The 22,331-nt window shown below is 54.3% G+C and overlaps 1 protein-coding gene across 1 annotated transcript in view; it reads left to right on the top strand.

Annotated features, from left to right (window-relative positions):
• The window catches only part of ASB2 (ankyrin repeat and SOCS box containing 2), a 28,828-nt gene extending 9,077 nt beyond the window's left edge, over positions 1-19,751 (top strand). Inside the window, exons 3-9 of the mRNA XM_068553363.1 lie at positions 1,384-1,550; positions 2,377-2,532; positions 4,556-4,801; positions 7,847-8,018; positions 15,146-15,710; positions 16,705-16,858; positions 19,615-19,751. Of these exons, the coding sequence (XP_068409464.1) occupies positions 1,384-1,550; positions 2,377-2,532; positions 4,556-4,801; positions 7,847-8,018; positions 15,146-15,710; positions 16,705-16,858; positions 19,615-19,751 (1,597 nt within the window). The remainder of the gene's footprint in view (positions 1-1,383; positions 1,551-2,376; positions 2,533-4,555; positions 4,802-7,846; positions 8,019-15,145; positions 15,711-16,704; positions 16,859-19,614) is intronic.
• The last annotated feature ends 2,580 nt before the right edge of the window (positions 19,752-22,331 follow it).

The raw sequence follows: 22,331 nt of genomic DNA on the forward strand, positions 1-22,331 counted from the left end.
CTGAAATCTTTTTGACATTCAGAAGTTTTAAATTGTGAAGGTGTCAAACGTATTAATCCTTCAGGTACTTAAATCTTTCAGCAGCTGAAAGTTCTAGAGGTGAGGAGAAGGGTCCGGAGAAAGGAAAGGGGTTGGGAAGACCCCAGAGAGATGTTTACTGTACGGAGTCCCCCCCCTGAAGGGTCTGTGCCTTTGTCTCAGTGCAAACAGGCCCCGAAGGCGGAGGTGCTTGGTAAACTCTGGAACGCTATGCTCGGGGAAGGAGTTTAATTATCACTAAAACCTCCTGTGGGGTCAGTGCTCCATCCCTTTGGGGGGCTGACACAGGAAGCCCGAATCCTCCTCGTAGAAATGGTCTTGGTATAGCAGATGCAGCCACTGAAAGCTGCAGGGACAGAGGGGTCCCCTATTTCTCTTTTGGCCACCAAGGAGCTCTGTTTAAAAGGGACCCTTGGTTTCCATCTGTGGAAGTGAATGAGCTGGCCATGTTTCTAGCAGAGTGTCCCAATGTGGTGCCCAACTTGGAGATAAAGACATGGAAACACTCCAGGCCCAGGGATGCGCACAGGGGGATGGAACACTGGCGAAGCCCGGTCCAGAGCCCTCGCATTTATCTTCATAGGCCAGTGTGTCCTCCAAACGCTCAAAGGAGGCCATTGCAAAGATTGTTTTGAAAGAGATATAAATACAATCCCCAAAGAAACAAGCAAAACTCTAACAGGGAAGAGGCTGTCTTTTTGGAAATAGAAGGGATGAAGGAGTGAAATAATTGTTGGCGTTCTTAAATTCTGAATCCTTCCTTCCTCTCTCCCTCCCTTCCTTTCATAGTCTCTCTCTCTCTCTCTTTCTTTCGAGCAGCAAATATGTATTAAGTGCCTATTATGGACCAGCCACTGAGCTGGGCCGTGGGAACCAAATCATAAGGGATAAAAGAAGGACACGGGCCCTGTGGTCTTGGAGCTCATAGTCTCATAGTCCAGTGGGGGAGACAGACAGTGGGCAAACTATCAAAGACACATAAAAGCCAGTGGTTAGCTGAGGGCTTAGGACCGGAGGCAGGGAGAGGCTGACCCGGGCAGGCAGGCTGAGGAAGCCGTGATGGGGCTGAGAGTCGGAGAGGCCAAGGTCAGGGCCGAGGTCGGGGCAGAGTTCCCAGGGCACGCCCATGTGGGTTAGGAAAAATTATTCTCCTTATTGAGAGGACACGGCTGCAGGGGCTGAGCACCTGTCCCAGAGCAGCAGGGACAAGCAGGCTGTGTGATCCCACAGCCAGCCCCACTCCTGGTCACCAGCAGGCCCTGCTTTCCTTCTGGGAGAAAGGCCACCCGGCCCTGCCTCTGCCTGCCCCAGTCCTGAGGAATGACCTGCCCCTTGCTCTCACAGGCCCGTGGACCCTGTGCTAAAGGCCATCAAGGAAGGCGATGAAGCGGCCTTGAAGGCGATGATCAAGGCGGGGAAGAACCTCGCAGAGCCCAACAAGGAGGGCTGGCTGCCGCTGCACGAGGCGGCCTACTACGGCCAGCTGAGCTGCCTGAAGGTGCTGCATCAAGGTGAGGCGGTGGGCTCTGTGCGCAGCCACAGGTGGGAGTGGGACGCACGGGCAAGGGCACTTTCCTTGCGGAGCTTTGCCTCACCACAACCATGGTGAAGGGGGCAAGGCAAAGTTACCACCCCGCTTGCAGAGTTAAAGTCATCAAGTTGGAAGCAAGGAAGTGCTTCCCCGCCCATCCCGCCACCTCTCCAGGCCTCCCAGGACAGGAGGGCCTAATTCCTAGAAAAGGAATAAGGGAGGGCTGACTTGTGGGAGAGCCACTGCCAGCTTGTTCGAGAATGTTCCAGGGGCTGATTTGGTGTGGAAAATACCGCAGCTGTGCCTGTGCCCTGCCAAGGCGGTCTCCAACAGCTGTGAGACCCTGGGCAAATCATGCCTCCTCTCTGAGCCTCGGCTCTCCCCCAGGCCAGATGTGGCTGGGTAACACCTGCAGGCAGGAGTTACCTCTGCCCTCAAGAAGCACGGACCCCAGGCAGCCCACCACATTCCAGGGCAGAAGTGACTACATGAGACTGACTTCTGGCAGTGGCTGGTGGGAGTGTAAGGGAAGGACAGGGTCATTCGGAGAAGGAGGGGGTTCAACCAGGGAAGGCTTCCCAGAGGAGGTGGCATCTGAGCTGGATTAATATGACCGGGAAGCTGAAACAGCCCTGTGAAAGTGACTGAATCCAAGGCCAAGGGGATGAAGGCAGTGTGGATGGTAAATTCAGGTGGAGGCCACTCACATCTGTCCCTGGAACTGGGAGGAAATTGGGACCACCCCTGTGTTGGAGGGGGAGGTGGGTGTCTTCCTCCTTTTGAGTTTCCTGGTCTATCCTCCCCAGCATACCCGGCAGTCATGGACCAGCGCACCCTGCAGGAGGAAACGGCCCTTTACCTGGCGACATGCAGGGGACACCTGGACTGCCTCCAATCCCTGCTCCAGGCTGGGGCTGAGCCCGACATCTCCAACAAGGCCCGAGAGACACCACTCTACAAAGGTGAGCCCACTGGGGTGGGCTTCCCCGAGGGAGGGTCCAGAAACTAGGTGGGCAATGGGGAGGATTGCTTGCAAAGTGTACAACTCCCCAAGGGGGTCTACTTTGGTGGTGCAGCCTCATTCAGATGTATAACTTACATAGTCGAACCATTCATTCGTGCACATATTCAGTCCACATTGCCCAAGTCCTCCCATGGGCCAGGCACGCTGAGAGCCCTGAGATGAAAAGATACGGTCCGTGCCCATGTGCTCTCCCCGTCCGGTGGGCGTCGATTCGCAGATGATGTAATAGTCAGCTACTGCCATTGAAGAGCTTGGCACAAGGCACCTGGGAACACTGGGGAGGGGCCCTGATGTGGAAGAGGGCATCCGCAGGAGGGCGTCCCAGAACTGAGCCTGAATGGGAGAGATTCACCAGCTGGACAAGCAAGGGGAACAGCATAGGCAAAAGCAAAGAGGCGTGAGAGGGAATTTGTACCTCCAGGATGTTCGAGAAAAGGAAACATTCCTGGCTTACTCAATACATCATCCAAGGACATTCACTGGCTTCCCTGGCAGTACCCAGGGTCAAAATCCGAATACCCATGATAGTTGGTATTTATTGAGTGCTTACTACCTACCAGGCTCTGTTCTTTTTTCTAACCCTCATATCCATCCACGTACGAGGTAGGCAATGTTAGTATCCCATTTTACAGATGAGGCCCTAAGGCACAGAGAACTGACATGAGGCAGCCAGGATCACACAGCCAGCAAGGGCAGATCTGGGATCTAAACTCCGCGAGCTGGATGCCAGCACCACACTCTGAACTACTCCACGATCAAGTGTTTAGTTCATGCCTATACACTTAAGCAATCAGCTTTGGGTCTTGCAAAAATGATAGGACCTTTACACTTTGAAAAACTACAGAAATCTCCAATTTCCCCTGTGTCTGGTATCCAGCACCTGGAATATTCCATAGGCAGTAGGAACCAGGTCCACTGCAGACCTGTGGTGGGAGTGTCTTCCCTAGAACTCATGTCCCCCGGGCACTGAAGCCATCCCAGAGAGAGTGCCCAATATGCTGGGTGACTCACAGCTGAAGCCTGGGCCCTGGTCCTGCATGAGCTCCACTATGTGCCAAGCTCCACCCTAGAGCCTTCGTATGCTACCTCACTCCATCCTCCCACGGCATCCTCTCGGGAAGGTTCCATTATCTGTGCTTTACAGGTGAGGAAACCAAGCCTGGGGTCCTGTTTGAAACACTACACAGGCAGCCCCCCTTCCTTCTCACCACCCCCTCTGACTGACTCAGAGAAGCTTCCAGGGATGGTTAATTTGGACAAGTGCTCAGCCTCTCTGGTAATAGCTCTGCCAGCGCTAAGGCTGCATTTAGGGCCTAGAGCAAGATGAGGCTTATAAGGGAGGTTTGAGCAGACTCAGAAGGTAAATTTTAACCCAAATTAAGTGAGTAGCTTTTGAGGAAGTGTTTTGAGCAGGACTATGGCACTGCCCTCCTCCTCCCCTTCTGGCCTCGTGGAGGAGTGAAGCAGGTTAACACTGGAAAGGGAGATGAGGTGGGGCAGTCCGGAACCTTCCAGGGGACAGAGACTCCAGAACTGACTACCTGGATTTGAATCCCAATTCTGCCTCTTACTATCTGTGTGACCTTGGGCAAGTCACTTAACTTCTCTGTGCCTCACTTTTCCCATCTGTGAAAGGGAATAACACTACATCCTTTAAGGGTGGTTGGGAGAACTAAATCAGTTAATTACATGAAGTGCTTAGAATAGAGTGCCTGGCACATAACCAGTGCCAGATACATATCAGCAAATATTAATTCTGATTAGTATTACTATTACTTTTAGTTGTATATCCTAGGTTTATGCAGAGACTGAAACTTAGTACAGATCCAGTTGATATTTGTTGAGTGAATCCACTTATGGCTGATGAGTGAATGGGTAGATGGACAAACGAATGAATGAAGTCTTGGCTGGCCAGGTCCTGCCGGGGCCCTGCTGACCATCTTGCTTCTCCCTGGGCACAGCCTGTGAGCGCAAGAACGTGGAGGCGGTGAGGATGCTGGTGCAGTACAACGCGGACACGAACCACCGCTGTAACCAAGGCTGGACGGCTCTGCACGAGTCTGTAGCTCACAATGACCTGGAGGTCATGGAGATCCTGGTGAGCAGAGGTGCTAAGGTGGAAGCCAAGAATGTCTATGGCATCACCCCCTTGTTCGTGGCCGCCCAGAGCGGGCAGCTGGAGGCACTGAGGTTCCTGGCCAAACACGGTGAGTGCTAGGGTCCCTGGGTCATGGAGTTCCCAAGGGGCACAGCTGGGAAGGACCTCCGAGATCAACTCTAACGGAAGGCAAGTTTAGGGGTCCTCTATGGATATACTCTGACTGAGTGATGCTATCTTCCGGGAGTACCGTGTTGAGAAGGATTCTGAGGCTGTTTCTAGGCTCAGCCGGAAATGTGTTGAGCTCCACCAGTGATCCCTGCAATTAGGCACAAACTTGGAGTGGAGTGGCACACGTGCCGTATATTAGCCATCTCTAACCTAGCCCAACGACCTCATTTTACAAATGAGGAATCTGAGGCCCAGAAAGAGGAAGGGACTTATCTATCTATAGTCACGTAGCAAATTAGTGATAGAACTAGCCAGAATCTTAGTCTCCCGACACCCTAACCACTTCTCTTTCTATCATGGCCAGAAGGAACTTCAGACAACACGTAGGTCACCTCCTCGCTTTATAGGTGATGAAACCGAGGACCAGAATAGGAAAATGATTTGTCCAAGGTCTCACGGAAAATTAGTGGCAGAACTGGGATTTGAACCCTGGTCTTCGCACTCTTTGCCTCTGAAAAATCTTTGTTCACTTAATGGCACAAAATAAAATAATACTGCCTGAAATATCATGTCCCAGTAACAGAAGACTCCAAGACTTTGGCAGACATTCTTTTGGTTAAAGAGTATTATATTCTGATCTACCCCAAGAACGCTTTTGATTTCCTTTCTCCCTCCATGGGAAGTGACCCTTCCACTTGAGCAACAGAGAACACAGAGGTAAGCCAGACGCTGGGGCTGAGTTGGAATAATTTGGAATAATTTGTTGAGGACCCTGCTGTGTGCCAAGCACTGCACTAAGCATGAACACAGAAGAGGCCAGTGGGGTTTCCTCCACAGCCCTAAGAGGTAGGGAGTGTCCTCATGCCATTTTGTAGATGAGGAGACCGAGGCTCACAGAGGTTAAATGATTGGTCACAGTCAGAGCCTGGATTCCGACTGCGTCCATCTGACTCCAAACTGCATGCTCTTCGCACCCCGCCCCCCCGCCCCAGGCCTCGAGAATTTCCATCCTGGGACTTGGCCTGGATAAGCGTCCACCTACTCAGCACGTGCCCGAGCAGTTGGGAAAACAGACCCAGGGCACTTCCTTGCCGCTGGGGACATATCTGGGCTGACCAGCCTGAGGACAAAGGGGCACAGGCAGGGTCCTGGGAGCCAGGAAAGGAGGCTGGGCAAAGGGCAGGGTGTTCAGCGGGCAGGCAAGGGGAACCGGCTGACGCTAAACATCTGCCCAGCTCTCCTGCTGACGCCCTGAGTCAGGGTCTGTTCCCGTTGTGGGCTGAGTCCATTTGCAAATGCAAATATTTTTCTTGTGTGAGCAGGCGGCTTTGCCGGAGGCCGGCGGGGTTCAGGTTTCCAGGGAGCCTGGCTTTGAGAGCTTGGCAGTGTCAGAGCCGCTGGCCAACTCTCCCTCGGGGTGGAGGCAGAACCAGCCTCTGCGACCCGTCCCCTCCATCCTGGAGAACTTGCATTTGCTGAGCAGCCCCGCTGTGCCAGCCACCTCGTGGGGAGGTTGTCTTAGTTCACTCGGGCAGCTATCACAGAATACCACAGACTGGGTGGCTTACAGACAACCAAGGTTTATTTCTCACAGTTTTGGAGTCTGGGAAGTCCAAGATCAAGGTGCCGGTGGATTCAGTGTCCCATGAGAGCCTGTCCCAACTTCCTAGGCAGCCAACTTCTCGCTGTGTCCTCACATGGTGGAGGGGCGAGGGAGTTCTCTGTGGTCTCTTTTATTATGGCACCAATCTCATTCATGAGGGCTCCACCCTCATAACCTAATCACCTCCCAAAGGCTCCCCCTTCTAACAGCATCACACTGGGGATTACGTTTCATATGAGTTTTCAGGGGACATGAGTGTTTCAGTCTATAGCAGATATTTGCTTACATTGCCTTATTTACGCCTTGCAGTTGAGTAGGTACTATTATTCCTGGCCAACAGATGAGAAAACTGAGGCTCCTAAAGGCTGCCCAAGGCCACAGAGCTTGTACAGCATGAAACAGAAACTTCAACTGGTTCTTGTCTGGCATGAAAGCCTGTGCTCTTTCCGCTAGACCAGAAATCAGTCATCAAAAATTTTAAATTACAAGAAAGCTTGTGATAAGCTGAACGCCCAGAGAGAGGGGATCTGTGGTTAACAGCTGCTCTTGATTTCAGCGCTTACTGACATTTCACTGCCGTCTCAGTTCTGTTTCCTTCCAGAATAGGGAGGGACTGGGAACAGGCTGCACCCCTCTTTGCAGAGAAACCCCTGCATTCTCTCTGTCACCACCAGGAGACGGAGAAGACGTAGGGGACGGGGCTCACGGGAGACTGTCCCCAGGCTGGATTCCTCCCTCCTGCAGCACGGTGTAGTGTTTCCTTCAGAGGAGACAAGAAGTAATTCCTCTCTTATTCCTCGAAATGGAAGGCAGAGAAGAGCAAATCCCAATGAATAAAATTATTAGGGGTTTTCTTTACGAGGAGGCCCTGTGCCCTCCTAGAGCTGTGAGGGCCTTCCTCAGGGCAGGATCTGGATCCTTTTAGGTGGAATGAGTGTTGAGAGCACGGTCTCTGCCATCTGACCATCTGCCAAGGCTTCTGCCATTGGGTCATCTGGGTTCAAGTTTTGGCTCTTCCCTTATGGGCTGGGGGTTCTGGGGCCAGTTGCAGAGGTTCTCTATGCTTCATCTTCCTTGCCTGTGACATGGAGATAAAGTTGTTACTGATTGCGTGGGGTTACCATATGTTGTGGACTCAGAGAGATAGCATAGGTAAAGCACAGTGTCCGGCACAGAGCAAGCGCTCAGTAAATCCCAGCATCGTCGTGGCAGCTCAGGATGGCAGACAGTGGGTCTCAATGCAGCAGAAAGGACCTGGAGGTCCTCCGGGTGATCCAATGTATCACAGTGGTTAGGGCAGCAGCGCCCAGCCCGAGGTGGGCACTACATCAAGGACAGTGACCGCCCTGATCACTCACCCATCCGCCTCTCCTTCGCCAGGTGCTGAGATCAACACACAGGCCAGCGACCACGCGTCTGCCCTCTACGAGGCCTGCAAGAACGAGCACGAAAAGGTAGTGGAGTTCCTGCTGTCGCAGGGTGCCGACGCCAACAAGGCCAACAAGGATGGCATACTCCCGCTGCACATCGCTTCCAAGAAGGGCAACTACAGGTCAGCCCAGGCCCCGCCTCTGGGCCCCCAGACTCCTCCCCTGCCCCGCCCATTCCTCTGAATGCCCCGCCCACGGGGGTAGGGAGGCCCAGGAGAGGTCAGAGCCCAGGCCACGTTTTAGGTGGAAAAGAGGAAGACCCCTCAGCAGTCAGCAAGCTAGAGTGAATGCTTACAACACCAGGAACAATAATAATAGCCAACACCTATGTGGCACTTGCCAGCACTTTACATTAGAAACGTGTTTAATCCTTTTAACAACTGCACTTTTCATAATTCTTTTAACAGATCTACTGAGGTAGATACGATTATCTTCATTTTTTCTCAAATGAGGAAGCTAAGACAGAGAGGTTGAGTGACTTGCCCAAGGTCACTCAGCTTGCAAATGACAGTTACTCACCTGTTCCAAACGTCACATCTACTGGATTCCACACAGGAAGCCAGATATGAGTCTGGACTAGTGGATATTTCTGTTGGGGATGCAAAGATAACCTCTTAGGCAGTTAGCAGGCATACAGGGGATACCTACAATAATACAAATAGTACCATTGATACTAGCTAGTTTTTCTTAAGCACTTACTATGTGCTAGGTACTTCGAGCGAGATGAGAGAAGCTGAAGTTTTCAGGGAGCAGTCTGGTGGGACGGAAGATGAGCGCGCGCACACACACACACACACACACACACACACACACACACACAAATTCATGACAAATGAAAGAGCATGAAGAGCTGAGCTCCGTGGTGGTCCTAGAGGCTAGCATGGGCTGGAAGCAGAGGTGTGCTAGAGCTGGCTTGTACGGCTCCTGTGAGCTGGCTGATCACATCGGTAGTCTGAAATTGGCCATGGTGAGAGTATTTACGCCATGGAAATTAATGATTCTTAGAAATCAGAGGCCCCTCCTCCCCCCAGAGAGCAAGTTGTTAAACCTCCACCTGCACCACCACTAGCTGGAGGGTCAGGGAAGACTCGCCTAGGAGGTGGAACTCTAGCTGCCCGTGGAGATGCACAGGGCCCAGTAATTTCCATTCGACCAGTGTTCCCCAAACTTTGAGCATTCACAGACATTCTTCCTGATTTTAGATATCTGTACCCTCACTTCTTAGTATTTTCCTTTCAAGACATTATTATTTTACATGAATTTATTTTCAAAAGGGAACGTTTATCACACTATTAAATTGTTAAAATGATCAATTTACAATTAATAAAAAAAACTTCTCACCTAAAATCCCATCTCGTGTACCCCAGACGACACACTTTGGGAAATGCAGCCCTGTCCTCAGCAGGGAGGAGATCGTGTGTGCTGGAGAGTGTGGGTGGTCTTCGCTAAGGCAGAGGGAAATGGGGGTGAGAGTGACATCCTGGAGAATGGAGTGGAGACACAAGGAGACAGAGCTGAGCCTCAGGGCCCCAGGCCCTGCTCTGTAGGTACCCGCACAAATGACCAACAAAGGATGCCCTCCCCGCTCCATGCCCCATACATGCACAGAGGAGACCCCGCCTTGTCTGGACCAAGTAGCAGGCTGTGAGGCAGACATATCTGGGTTTGAATGCCTGCTGAGGCCTTGGGGAGGTTGCTTAACCTTTCTGAGCCACAATTCCCTCTTGTGTAAAATGGGAGGTAGGTTGCACTGCCTCGGGGTCTGTTGCGGGGACTAGTGAATTGGATATACGTGGCTATAGAATGGAAATAAAGCCCTCAGCAGAGCGCCTGGCACACAGTAGGTGCTCACTGGGTCTGCGTTCTCTCTTACGTAGGGAGGGTACATTCCATCATTTTTCAGTGAAGCCAGTGAAGGGATGAAAGCAACTCAAGTCAGGCAGAGGTGGTGGGCAAGATAGCATCTTGCTCTTCAGCTCCAGAAAGATCCAGCATCAGTCAACAAACATGGATTATCTTAACCTGACTCCAGAGAGATGCCGAGGGAAAGAGACAGAAGGGTTGACCCTTGAAATCTCCTGGTACACTGGCTCCCCATACTTGCCTGTACAGCACAGTCACTCTGGGCTATTTTTTAAATGACACGTCCCAGACACACGGAAGCAGAATATCCAGGAGAGAAGGAGCCCAAGTCTCTATCATTGAAAAGCTCTGAGTCAACCAGAGACAGCCCAGCCAGACCTTTGGCGGGGACCATTGATCTAATCCAAGCCCGATTTTGCAGAGGAGAGACCCGAGAACAGAGATGGGAAGTGGCTTGCCAGAGAGTGGCAGAGCTGGGACTGTCACTTGGCATCCTCCAGTCACGCCCAGTGCCTTCAGGTGGAACTGCATGTCAGCAGTCTGGCCCCAGCTGGTGGGGAGTTTGACGGAGCACTGGGTGTGGCTAAGGATGGCCAGCGAGAAAGGCTGGGCCTCTCTGGAGCCACCAATGTGAATGGTTTATGCTCTCCCAGAGTCTCCTGCTTTGGACTCATGCTGACTCCCAAAGCCATTTCCCTGGTTATTCACTCTCCATTCTCAGACCCCAGTTCCCTGTGGACCCCAAGACTGAGAGGGGCCAGGCCACCTTTTGAGGGCTGCCCTACAAAGGGGTAAAGCCGATTCCCAGCAGCTCCTGCCACCTGGCAGGGTCCACGGCCAGGCAAGCCCCCAGAGCTGCACTCACTCCCTGGGCATGTGGCACGCGGCCCTCTCCACGCTGTCCTCCCTTGGCTGCTTGGGGATTTGATGTGAATTTCCCTAGGCCTTCCGCACTCAGCCACCTGCCAGGACGCCCTGCCTGTCCGTAGCATGGAAAGTGGCTCCAGCATCTGGGCTCGGTGTTCGCCAGATGGTGCCTTCAGCAATTTTAACTGGAGGGCGTGACATTTGGGTGTGGCTGAGAAAGGAGTCCCCAAGACCCCAAAGTCTTAGGCACCTCTAAGACATACTTTTTCTTTCTTTTTTTATAAATTTATTTATTTATCTTTTTTTATTTTTGGCTGCGTTGGGTCTTCATTGCTGTGCACGGGCTTTCTCTAGTTGTGGCGAGCAGGGGCTACTCTTTGTTGTGGTGGCTTCTCTTGTTGCGGAGCACGGGCTCTAGGTGCACGGGGTCAGTAGTTGTGGCACACAGGTTCAGTAGTTGTGGCACACGGGCTTCGTTGCTCCACGGCATGTGGGATCTTCCCGGACCAGGCCTCGAACCTGTGTCCCCTGCATTGGCCGGCGGATTCTTAACCACTGCGCCACCAGGGAAGCCCCAAGACACACTTTTTCTTATTTTTCATTTCCAGTTTAGCAAAGACACCTTATGAGATTAAAACTCAGCACCAAAGATAGACTTGTTAAGAAGTTGTATTAGACAAGAGCAGATGGCACAAGATCCCTTTAAACTGAATGTAGAACAGCACTGAAAGCCCTGGTTCTCAACCTTGGCTACACACTGGAACCCTGGGGAACTCTTAAAACCCTGAGGCTTGGGTGCCACCCTCAGAGATACCGCTGTAAGCAATCTGGGTTGGGGCTAGGGCTGCAGGATTTCTAAAAGCCCTCAGGTGATTTTACCAGGCATCCCAGGGGAGAACCAATATGTAGTTTGTGGCTGACATATAATACTGACTTGTATTTTGGACCTTCCCTAATTTTTAAATATTCTTTCTCTTTTACTTCTAATTTATATTACCTTTGCAAGCCACTTAAAACTCTTTCTGGGAAAGGCAGAATAGAGAACATTTAATACATTAAATTAAAATGCATTTTTCAACACATTCATAAGCAAGTTAGCATGCCCGTTAATTAAAAGGGAAACTGAGGCTCAGAGCTCAAGGCCTCCCAGAAAATAAGAGGACAGGCCCCTTTATCTAACCCCATCCACTCCAGGAAACTGCTTTACTGCTTGTGTCTTCTGGAGGAAAATGAAGGTTTGCAGCAAAGTTTCTCAAGGCGTGATGCATAGATCATCCACCTCAGATTCCGGGGCCCCTCGCCAGACCTGCTGAATTGGGCCCTGAATGACAGGGCCCAGGAATCTGCATTTTTAGGATTCCCTCAGGGATTGAGAGCACGCAGTCTGCATCCTCAGCAAGCTCCATTCTCTCTCTGAGGACCCGGAGACCCCTAGGCTTGCTTGTTCATCCAGCAGGTGGCACAGAGTGGCAGTGGGCCTGTTCTTCCTCCTTCGTGGAAGACCTGCTCCCCTGCTCCAGCTCCCAGGGGAAAAGCTGCAGACTTTCCCCCAGAGGGATTCCCTCGTGGGCAGGAGTCCCACGGTGCCCTTGGGAACACCCTCAGGCAGATTCTCCACTGGCGGAGCCTTTTCTGGCTCCATAAGGGCTCAGAAAAGAGGTGATCCTCCCTCAACACACACACACACGCACGCACACGCACACACACACACACACTGCCAGGTTGACACAGTGCTACCAGTGGTATTGGGAGCAGAGCCATTTGTGGGCAGCTGGTTCCCTAGTGAAAGTCAAGTCCATGGTCAAATTTACACTGAATGCTGGCAGAGGTCACACCACCGTGACCCAGTAACCCAGGAGGCTGAGCTGGTGGGTGCAGCCCCCGTGCTGGGGAAAGGAGAAGAGAGGGACAGGAAACTGGGCCTCCCAGACACCAAAGTTTCTGCCAGGCAATGGGTACCTTTGTTCTCTTCTTAAGGTGAATTTTGAGCACCTGTGGTCCCAGGACCTGCCCATGGGAGAAGTGGGAATGTCCCAGTCTATCTTGTGGGGTATCCCCCTCATCCTCCTGCCCTCCTCCCACCAACTGGGCTGTGGGAGAGAAGTGACATGCAGTGGGGCCACCAACACTCCCCAGGCCTAGGGGGACTGGCGCAACATGGAAAGGCCTGGCCTTGGGCATTCTGACACCTGCATTCTGCCCTGGCTTTGCCATCCACCTCCAGTCCAACCTCCACCTCCCGCCCCACACCCGGGTCTCAGTTTCACCCTCTGTAAAATGGGAGGCTGGACACACTGATCTCCAGACCGCCCCCCCCCCCCACCCCAGCATTACATTTACTCTCAGCTTGGCCAAGTCCTCCAGAAGCATACAACAATTAGATAATTTCACTGTGTTATTTTCTGGGACTCTAGGCAACGTCCAGTCACGTTCCCACATTTCTGCCACTTTCCCTTGGTTCGGCAGGGGACCAGTGGAGACCAGCTGTGACCATACCAGCCCATCTGGCCAGTGGCCCCAGGCAGCCCCTTTCGCTGTTTTTCCCGTGCCTGGGCATGTTACGGCTGTTAGGGAGCATTTGTTGGCGATGGCTGTGGTCCAGGGTGAGGCCCCGGCCCCGCCTTTGACCAGCACCTCAACAGAGCGAGGTCAGGCCTCCTGAGCCTGCACAAATAGAAATTAGGAGGCAATTAGCCCCCCTGGGTGTGTGAATTTCCTTTTGAGGTTTGAGAGGCAGATTTTAAGCAAACACAGCGTCACTAACCATAATAATACTTTCCACTGAGATCCTAATGGGAGGTCCCTGGCATCACATTTCTAAGAAGGCAGAAGCCCCAGGAGCCCAAGTGCCAGGAAGCAAAGAGGTGTGGGAATGGGCCTGGTGGCACCTGCTTGCCCTGCCATGGCCACTTCCTTGGAGCCCACACAAGGTCACCTGTCAGCAGGGATTGTGTGGATTAGGGTCTGTAATCACATCAGTGGCAAGAGCTTGGCAGGTGGCAGGGGTCTAGGGGAAGACAGCAAATACAAGGGGTCAGGATTCCTGGGGTCAAGCCCCAGAACTGCTTTATGGCCCTTGATCAGTCACTTCATCCCTCTGAGCCCCGTCTGTTACAAAGAAGGCCACAGACCCACTCTGGCTACCTCCACAGCCTGCAGTGAAGGTAAAATGGGGCAGGCAAGTAATGTGTTGTGAAGAATGTAGAACCCTGTGACATAGCAGCTGTCTCCTGACTGCCACACAAGAAGCAGAGGAGTGGTTAAGAGTGTGGCCCTCACTCTAGGGGGAATCAGACTACCTGGGTTCAAATACTGGCTCCATCACCTACTGGCTGTGTATCCCTGGGCTTCTCTTTCCTCATCTGTAAATGAGGTTAATGCTAGTACACATCTCACAGGGCTGTTGGGAGGATATAACAGATTAGCGTAGGTTAAGTGCTGAGAATAGCGCCTGATTCAGCAGAAGAGAGCAGAGTCAGGGCTGGCAGCAATCTCCAACCTCAGCCGCAGCTGATCAACCCTCTCCAAGCCACAGGCAGGGCAGAGAGCCTGGGAGAGGCTAGAGTCAGCCTTCAGGGGAAGAGGCTTTGAGACTCACAGAACCGGGGAGGCGACCTCATGGTCACTGAGGGCTAACTGGGGTCTGGGGCAGGAGTGGCTGGGGCCAGACAGATTTGTCCCCTCCTGTCCCCCAGGACCTGGTGGCTCCACCGAGGCCTCAGAGCAGCAAGACAGAGATGCAGGACAGCTCAGCCCTGGAGTCAGAGGAGGGTACAAATCCTGGTTTGTGTTTCCCGATGTAAGGCCTGGGCAAGTCCCCTAACCGCTCTGAGCATTGAGTTTTGTCATCCGGAAAAATGGGAATGACGGGACATACTTTATGGGGTGTTGTAAAGATTAAACCGAACAGTGTTTGTAAGGCCTTTGGATGTCTCCTGGCACATAGTAAGCCCTTGGATATGGCTGTCCCTGCCCGCCCACGCCTACCCACATCCCCAGCCTACCTAGGCAGGGCAGGGTCTAGCTCCACGCTTCACGATGTGGCTCTACTGCCTCCTGAAGATAGTAGCTCGGACAGTCATTAGGTTTGGGGGCCTTCCAATCAATTCCCTCAGATAATTGAGCTGGGAATGGGCAACACTCCTTAGCCTGAAATAAGTCGGCAAGAGATTCTTGAAACCACAGGCCAGTCTGGCTGAGGTTTTTAAGGACTCGGACTTTGGAGGCTAAGGGTTGTGGGTTTGAAGCCCAGCTCCACTCATTACTGGCTCTGTGATTTTGAGAAGGTGGTGGAAGCTCTCTGAGCCTCAAGTTTCCTTATCTGTAAAGCAGACCCAGTCTCCCCCAAGTGGTAATTGTGAGAACGGCTGTCTCCGCGGCGCCCCCTGCTGGTGGGCCCGTGCCTCCTCACTCAGTGGTTGCGAGCGGCCGAGCCTGGCCCCTCCGCTCCCCCCGGGGTCGGGTCCGGCCCAGACGTGAGGGCAGCCCCGTGACCCGCGCGTGCCCGCCCCGCCCGCAGGATCGTGCAGATGTTGCTGCCGGTGACCAGCCGCACGCGCGTGCGCCGTAGCGGCATCAGCCCGCTGCACCTGGCCGCCGAGCGCAACAACGACGAGGTGCTCGAGGCTCTGCTGGGCGCGCGCTTCGACGTGAACGCGCCCCTGGCGCCCGAGCGCGCGCGCCTCTACGAGGACCGGCGCAGCTCGGCGCTGTACTTCGCGGTGGTCAACAACAACGTGTACGCCACCGAGCTGCTGCTGCTGGCGGGCGCCGACCCCAACCGCGACGTCATCAACCCCCTGCTGGTGGCCATCCGCCACGGCTGCCTGCGCACCATGCAGCTGCTGCTGGACCACGGCGCCAACATCGACGCCTACATCGCCACGCACCCCACCGCCTTCCCCGCCACCATCATGTTCTCCATGAAGTGCCTGTCGCTGCTCAAGTTCATCATGGACCTCGGCTGCAACGGCGAGCCCTGCTTCTCGTGCCTGTACGGCAACGGCCCGCACCCGCCCGCCCCGTCGCCCTCCAACAGGTTCAACGACGCGCCCGCCTCGAGCAAGGCGCCAGGCGTGGTCCAGGTAGGAAGGCGTGTCTGGGGGAGGGCGGCCAGGGCCAGTGCGCTCCGGAGGCTGGGGGGACTAGTGGTTCACTCGCTCCCGAGGCTGTGTGCACCGGAGGCGGGGTGGAATACACTAGGGAGGCAGCAGAAGATGGTGGTGAGCAGGATTTGGAGGCAGTGTGGACTCGTGGTCAGTGCACTTTGGAGGGAGTGTAAGCTAGTATTTAGCGCTCTTCGGAGGCAGCGGAACCCGGTGTTAGCATGCTTTAGAGGCAGCAGAACTTAGTGGTTCACGTGAGCGATTAGCATGCTTTAGAGGCAGCAGAACTTAGTGGTTCACGTGAGAAATTAAGTCCTTTCTTTGGTCTGCTGTTTTGGGGGAAGGAACAGTGGAGCAGGGGATTGGTGAGGAACTCTGCAAAACTGAGGGGTTCATCGCCCCCAGCAAACCTACACCTGGATATGAGGTTGATTGACCAGGATCGGGGTGGAGGTGAGAGCAGGCTGGTACAAGGTCAGGTGAGGTGCAGAAGGTCAGTGACCCCAGCGGCAAGACCTGTCCATGGTGATGACTTAAATAAGCCAGAACGTAAAATGAAAAGGAAATTAGAAACAACCTCCTCTTGGAGATATTAACAATGGCTAATGGCCATCACTTATGGGCTAACCTCTGTGTGCAGAGAAGTTTACGTTTATATTACCTTAATTCTCATAAAAAAAAACCCTTGAAGTTGGTGTCATATACCCATTTTCTAGACAAGGAAGTTGAGGCTTAGGGAGGTGATGTGACTTGCCCAAGTTGCCCACCTCCCGATTTTGGCAGCAGTAGGCCTGTGTTGATGAGAGAGGGGTGTGGATGCGGAGAACTGGATTCTCCCCTGGGCGTGCCCAGTGTCTGTCCTCAGACACGTCCCCTGCCCTCACTGGCCGCAGGTTCCCATCTGTAGGATGAGCTTGCTGAAGCAGTGCCCTTGGTCCTGGGTGTCCCAGCACTGGCGTGTGTTCCCTTTCAGTTCTGCGAGATCCTGTCTGCCCCGGAGGTGAGCCGCTGGGCAGGGCCCATCATCGACGTCCTCCTGGACTACGTGGGCAACGTGCAGCTCTGCTCCCGGCTGAAGGAGCACATTGACAGCTTCGAGGACTGGGCTGTCATCAAGGAGAAAGCAGGTAGGGGCCGTCACTGCTGCGGCTGGCAGGTCACCCTGCCTGACTCAGGCCCGGGACTCGGGGCCTGTGACTGTTACTGACATTTGATGAGCACCTTCTCGTGCCAGGCTCTGTGCTGCGTGTCAAGTCCAGTGTCTCCGTGGTTCCTCGTTTTGTAAGTGAGGAGCCTGGCCCTCACACTGTCACTTGGCGAGCGTCTCACCACTAGTTAGTGGCAGAGCTGGGCTTCAAACCCAGGTTTGATCGACCCCAACATCCCACAACTAAATCTCTCTAGGATGCTTTAAACAAAAGCTCCAGCTCCCCACGGGGTATCAGGACCTTTAGAGTAAGTCGCCCAGGATTATGGGCCACTGGGAAGCAGTGTGACGGGGTGGAGGAGGGAGTGATGGGCTAGGGCATCTCAAACTGCACAGTGCACACGAAGCACCTGAGCGTCTTGTTTAAAAATGCAGAGTCTGACTCAGCAGGTCTGGGGCGGGGCCTAAAAGTCTGCATTTCAGCATGCTTCCAGGTGGTGCCGGTGCTGTCAGTTCATTGGCCATCCCTGGAGCCGCACTGGTCTAGGGGACAGGCCCCCGGAGCTCTGGAACCAGGGGCTTGCTGGGTGACCGTGGGCAGGACTCCCCTCTGGACCTCAGTATCCCTGTGTGAGCAGAGCAGGTTGGGCAGGCTCAATGTCCAGCCCCATCCAGCTCTGCCAGCTTGGGGTGTTTGCAGGGGCGGGTGTGTGCCTGGCACAGTGAGGTGGGCTTTGGCCACGGTCCAGCAGCTGTGTGCAGTGTAGATGGAGCAGCCAGGCTGAGTCAGGCCAAGAATCCCTATAAGAAATTATGGGCGGGTGAGGCGTCAGAGCCAGTTGAGCTGGGTGCTGCAGCTGATACTGAGGAGATGCCTGCCCCGAGGCAATCCAGCTGCCCCAGGGCTTTCTCTGGCTCTAGGGGGCACAGTCCTGTCTCTGACCAAGCGCTTGTCAATCACGTAGCACAGAGGCTGACCCACAGAAAGTTATTATTATCCCACCATTGCTGCTGCTGTCCCCAGGTGAAAACGCTGCCTCATTACCTGTCCAGTTGTCCCACAGCCCAGTTGCCCAACTCTGACTTGCCAAGTTCCTCCTTGATCCCTGTGCCCCTTTGAACCCAAACTTGCCGTAGGATTTTCCATTTGCACAAATGCCTGGGAGCTCTTGAATTGAGGCCCTTAATAAAGTTACTGGGCTGGCGATAGCGAGGAGGAGGAGGGGGCGGAGGACGGGGGGAGGGTGGGATGGACTTGCCCACTCACTGGGAACTCTAGATGCTCAATAAACAAACGTTCCTTGAATTAATGAATAATTGGTTGCCATCATGGTGACTGGCCACTAGAGGCCACTAGAGAATAGAGCGGTCCTTGCTTAGATGTCGTCCCACCTCTCACTGTCCCCTCCTCAAGCCCTGCCTGGGAAGGGTAATTTACAACTAAACTGTGTCCCTGGGAAAAAATATGCTGAACCCTTTAGTGTGCTACAAACATTTATTAACAGGAAGAACAAATAGTTCTTAACCAATACCTCTTTTGGTTACTTTAAAGCCCACCCTCCATCTGCGAAACACTTTCCCACGTGTGTTTTCATTTAATGCTGTGACGTTGACAGCAGAGACTCCAAAGCCAGCCAGGATACCAGCCCTGGTGGCCCTGTGTCCTTTGCCTACCAGTGGCCTTTTGCCTTCCCACAAGCTCAGACTTCACTCAGCCGAGAACGGGGCTGAGCATCCCAGAGGGCAGCCCCTGTCCTGAGATCAGAGGGCAGCGGAAGTGTCAGCAATGCCGTGATGGGGCAACTAGTGAGACAGCCCTGCAGCTGGCTGGCTTCCCCACCTCCCCCCACATTCCTGCTGCACCCTGATCTTCCCTGGGTGGCGGTGGCCTCTTTGGCTTGGCACTGCTACTTCCCCTGCCTGGAATGCCCTGCCTCCCTCCCTCCCTCACCTGGCAAATTCCTACCCACCCATCAGGACCCTGCTCAGATGCGCCATCTGGTGTGGAAGCCTTTCGCCAAAGCTCCTGAGTGGGTACCCCTGCATCTCTGGCCCGAGCACGGGGCCAGCCACAGTGAAGGGGTCAGCACGTGTTTGTTGAATGAATGAATGGCATTCTTTGATTCAGCAAATACCTACCCTGTTCCCAGGGCTGAAATTAATTACTAGATGCATCAGGCCCTGCTCTTACCTCTCTCTCCCGCTTCCCCCGCCCCCCAGCTGAGAAAACTCCACTGAATGAGGTATCCCGGGGGCCTCCTGGAGGAGGCAGCCCAGTGGGATTCTGGGACCTGCTGGAAGTTGCCCAGTCCCTGCCCCTTGACCCTGACTTCTCTGCACCCCCCAGAGCCCAGAGCTGAATTCCATGCATGGGGGCACTTAAGAGGTCGTATTTGCTAAGGCTGTGGGGAGGGGCGGGGTCTGGGCTGATGTGTAGAGGAAGGGGCACAGGACAAAGGAAGTGCCAGTTCTAGCCCCAGGTGTGATCCTCGCTAAGCCCTCACCTGTAAAATGGGTTTGGTACGTGCCCTGCTACTTCCCTGGGCTGAGCAGACGAATGAGGGGTGATGTCTTTTCAGTTGGCAGGCGCCGGGGTTACGGAGCATGGGGTAGTCCAGGCGCCCGCTCTCTTCGCCAGCCACGTGGGTTGGGTACTTCCCACAAGCCAGGGGTCACAGATGCAAACCCTCTGCCGGTTGCAAACGGCGAATCAGCATCTCTCTCTCCTTTTTCCAGAACCTCCAAGACCCCTGGTTCACCTTTGCCGGCTGCAAGTTCGAAAAGCCATTGGGAAATACCGTATAAAACTCTTGGACACGTTGCCACTCCCAGGCAGGCTGATTAGATACCTGAAATATGAGAACACCCAGTAACCGGAGCACGTGGAGAAGGAGTGGCTCCTCAGACTGTTTCACTGAGTGTCAGGCCAGCAGTGTCCCCAAATCCAAGGGGACCTGGTGACAGACGAGGCTGTGGGCTGCCTCCATCTCAGCTGGGGTAGCGCCGTGATCTCACCGGTCTCTGGGCCAGAGCTTTGCCCAGAGCAGAGGACGGAATGTGTCCAGTAGGAGAAGAACCATGTTTGTTTTCAAATGGACGAGGAGATCCCCGACCTTCTCTGCCATCAGGGATGGCAGAAAGCTCCATTCCTGGGGCCAGGAGATGGGACCAGGGCAGAACTTGGGGTGGTCTGGGGAAGGCAGGGGCCAGCAGGGAAGCCCTGGCGTCACCTCTGGGCTGTGGCTGGAGAGCTTTCGGGGGTGAGTCTGTCTTTCCCAGACAGCCTCGCTGCAGAGTGTCCCTGTGCCCCTCCCCCTTTGCTCCGTGAAACTCTCCACTTGACTCTGAGCTCTCTCCCCAAAGGTGTGGCCCAGGGGAGCGGGGTGGGGAGACCTCGGTCCCAAAGGGCTTCCTTAGGTACAATAAATGTTGCACAGATGGTGCCCTGCCCGGTGAAGTCCCTTTCGCCAGACCCCTCCGGGGCCTCAGGCCCTTAGCCTAGCTCCTGGCGGGAGTGGGGGAGAAGCAGGTGCTGGGACAAGGCACATGGACCCCTGATAGTGTCACTTTGGTTTGGGCTTCTGAAAGGCCCAGGAGAATGTGTCCTTCATTCACCAGAAGAGACCTGACAGCCCCAGGAGAGGGGGCAGCTTCCTGCCCTGTGGTTGGAGCAGCCAAGGTTGGTTTTTCTCTCCCGGTTCAGTTGCCATGGAAACTGGAGCTTCATCACAAACAGGGTCTCAGATCCCACAAGTCTCCTGACACCTGGGCTTGTCCTATACACGTGTTCCCTGGCACTGTCTTCACGTCTTACCCGTTTTGCTACAAAAGCTGAGATACTGGGGAAAACCATTCAAACACCGGCTCCTGTGAGCTAACGCCAGAGGGATGGACATCGTCAGCCCTTGCAAAGGCACCACACTTGAGAGACAGGAAGCCTTGTGCCCCCCATTGCATCCTTCCGTCCTCACGTGGGTGCAGGAGGAGCCCGGCAGGAGCTGCAAGCCCATTTTGGGTGGTGCGGGTGAGAGAGCTGAGGTCTGGCATGGCTATAGTGCTTTCTCACCATCTGAGTCCCATTCGCCGAGATTGCCTTGTTTCCATGGAAGTCCCAGTGACTCATAGGCGCTGCCTTCCCTGACTGCTTAAAGCCACTCAGGTGACACCAGAGCAGGTGACCTACCTCAGAGTCTGCTCCGGCCCCGCCCCAGGAGAGGCTTAAGCGAGGTCAGACGTAGTTTCTGGCTTTTGGCAAACAAGCAGCTGGGCAGCTTGGGGGAGCACGGGTTCCAGGCCTGGCTCTGCTGTTGGCTCACTCCTCTGGGGCCTCAGGTTGCCATCCTTGTGGCCCCTGGTGGCCTTGCTGGCTCTGACACGCTGGCTTGCCGTGGAACCAGTAAGTCCCAGTGTCTTCCTGAAGAGGACGAGTCTGCCAAATGACACCTTCCAGCCAGGGGTCAGAGGGGACTAGGCCACATCTTGCCCACTCCCTCCTGGTACCGGAGGGAAAACAGGCCCAGAGAAGGGAAGGGACTTGCCTGGGTACACACAGCAAATCACCGGGATTCCAGCCCAGCAGTGCTTGGCTAGAGTCCCACGCTGTCTTGCTGCAGAGATCCTGAGGAAATATCGAAGGAAACCTGCGTCCTCCCAGACTGGGGATGTTCAACCCCAGGGTCCCAGGGGAAGGGGCCAAGGAGGGCTCAGTGCATAGCCAGAGGAAAGCCCTGACTGAAGAATGCCTTTGCTGACCTGGGAGCCAGAGGGGGTGGCAGTCAATGATGGGACAGAGCAGAAAGATGTTGTTTGGGGGCATTTGGGGTGGGGCTGGGTATCAGGCAAAACTCTTAAAACTACAGCACTTCTCAGGTCACCTTATGTCCTAGAGGGTCCTAACAGGCAGGGGCCACAGGCATTGGGCAGGATGGGACGCTGGTCTGAGGGAGGTCTCCCCTGGAGGAGGTGAGGCTTGAGGAGGTGGTGGGAGATGTGGGAAGGGAGAGCTCAGCCCCCGGATTCAACATCAGCACCGTTTATTTGTAGGATGTGGGGCCCAGCTTGGGAGGCACAGGAGTCGCCTTGGGTTCTTAGAATATTGATGTACGTCCACACCAGTCAGTCACAGCCACTGGTCAGGGCCCCTCCCCTCCAGTGCCTTGCCCAGCCCCCCGCCTCCGAATCACCCAGCAGCTAAAGCGTAAATGCCCTGCTTCCCCCGGGGGGTCGGTTCTGAGTGGTCAGTGCTCACACTGTGCCAGTGGTTCCATTTTTTAAGCATCTCTGCTGTCAAGAGGACTGTACAGACACCACTCCCGCGCTTACCCAGCCCCTGGGAAGATTTCGGCCTCAGAGGTGTCTAGACAGCATCACCAAACAGTAAACGTCCTGAAAGTGTGTTCATTTCGTGAGGCGGAACACGTTTGACCCAGTGCTGGAGATCTGAGCCTGTGAGC

Source organism: Eschrichtius robustus, chromosome 1 (genome assembly GCF_028021215.1).
Source record: "Eschrichtius robustus isolate mEscRob2 chromosome 1, mEscRob2.pri, whole genome shotgun sequence".
Classification (NCBI taxonomy): Eukaryota; Metazoa; Chordata; class Mammalia; order Artiodactyla; family Eschrichtiidae; genus Eschrichtius; species Eschrichtius robustus.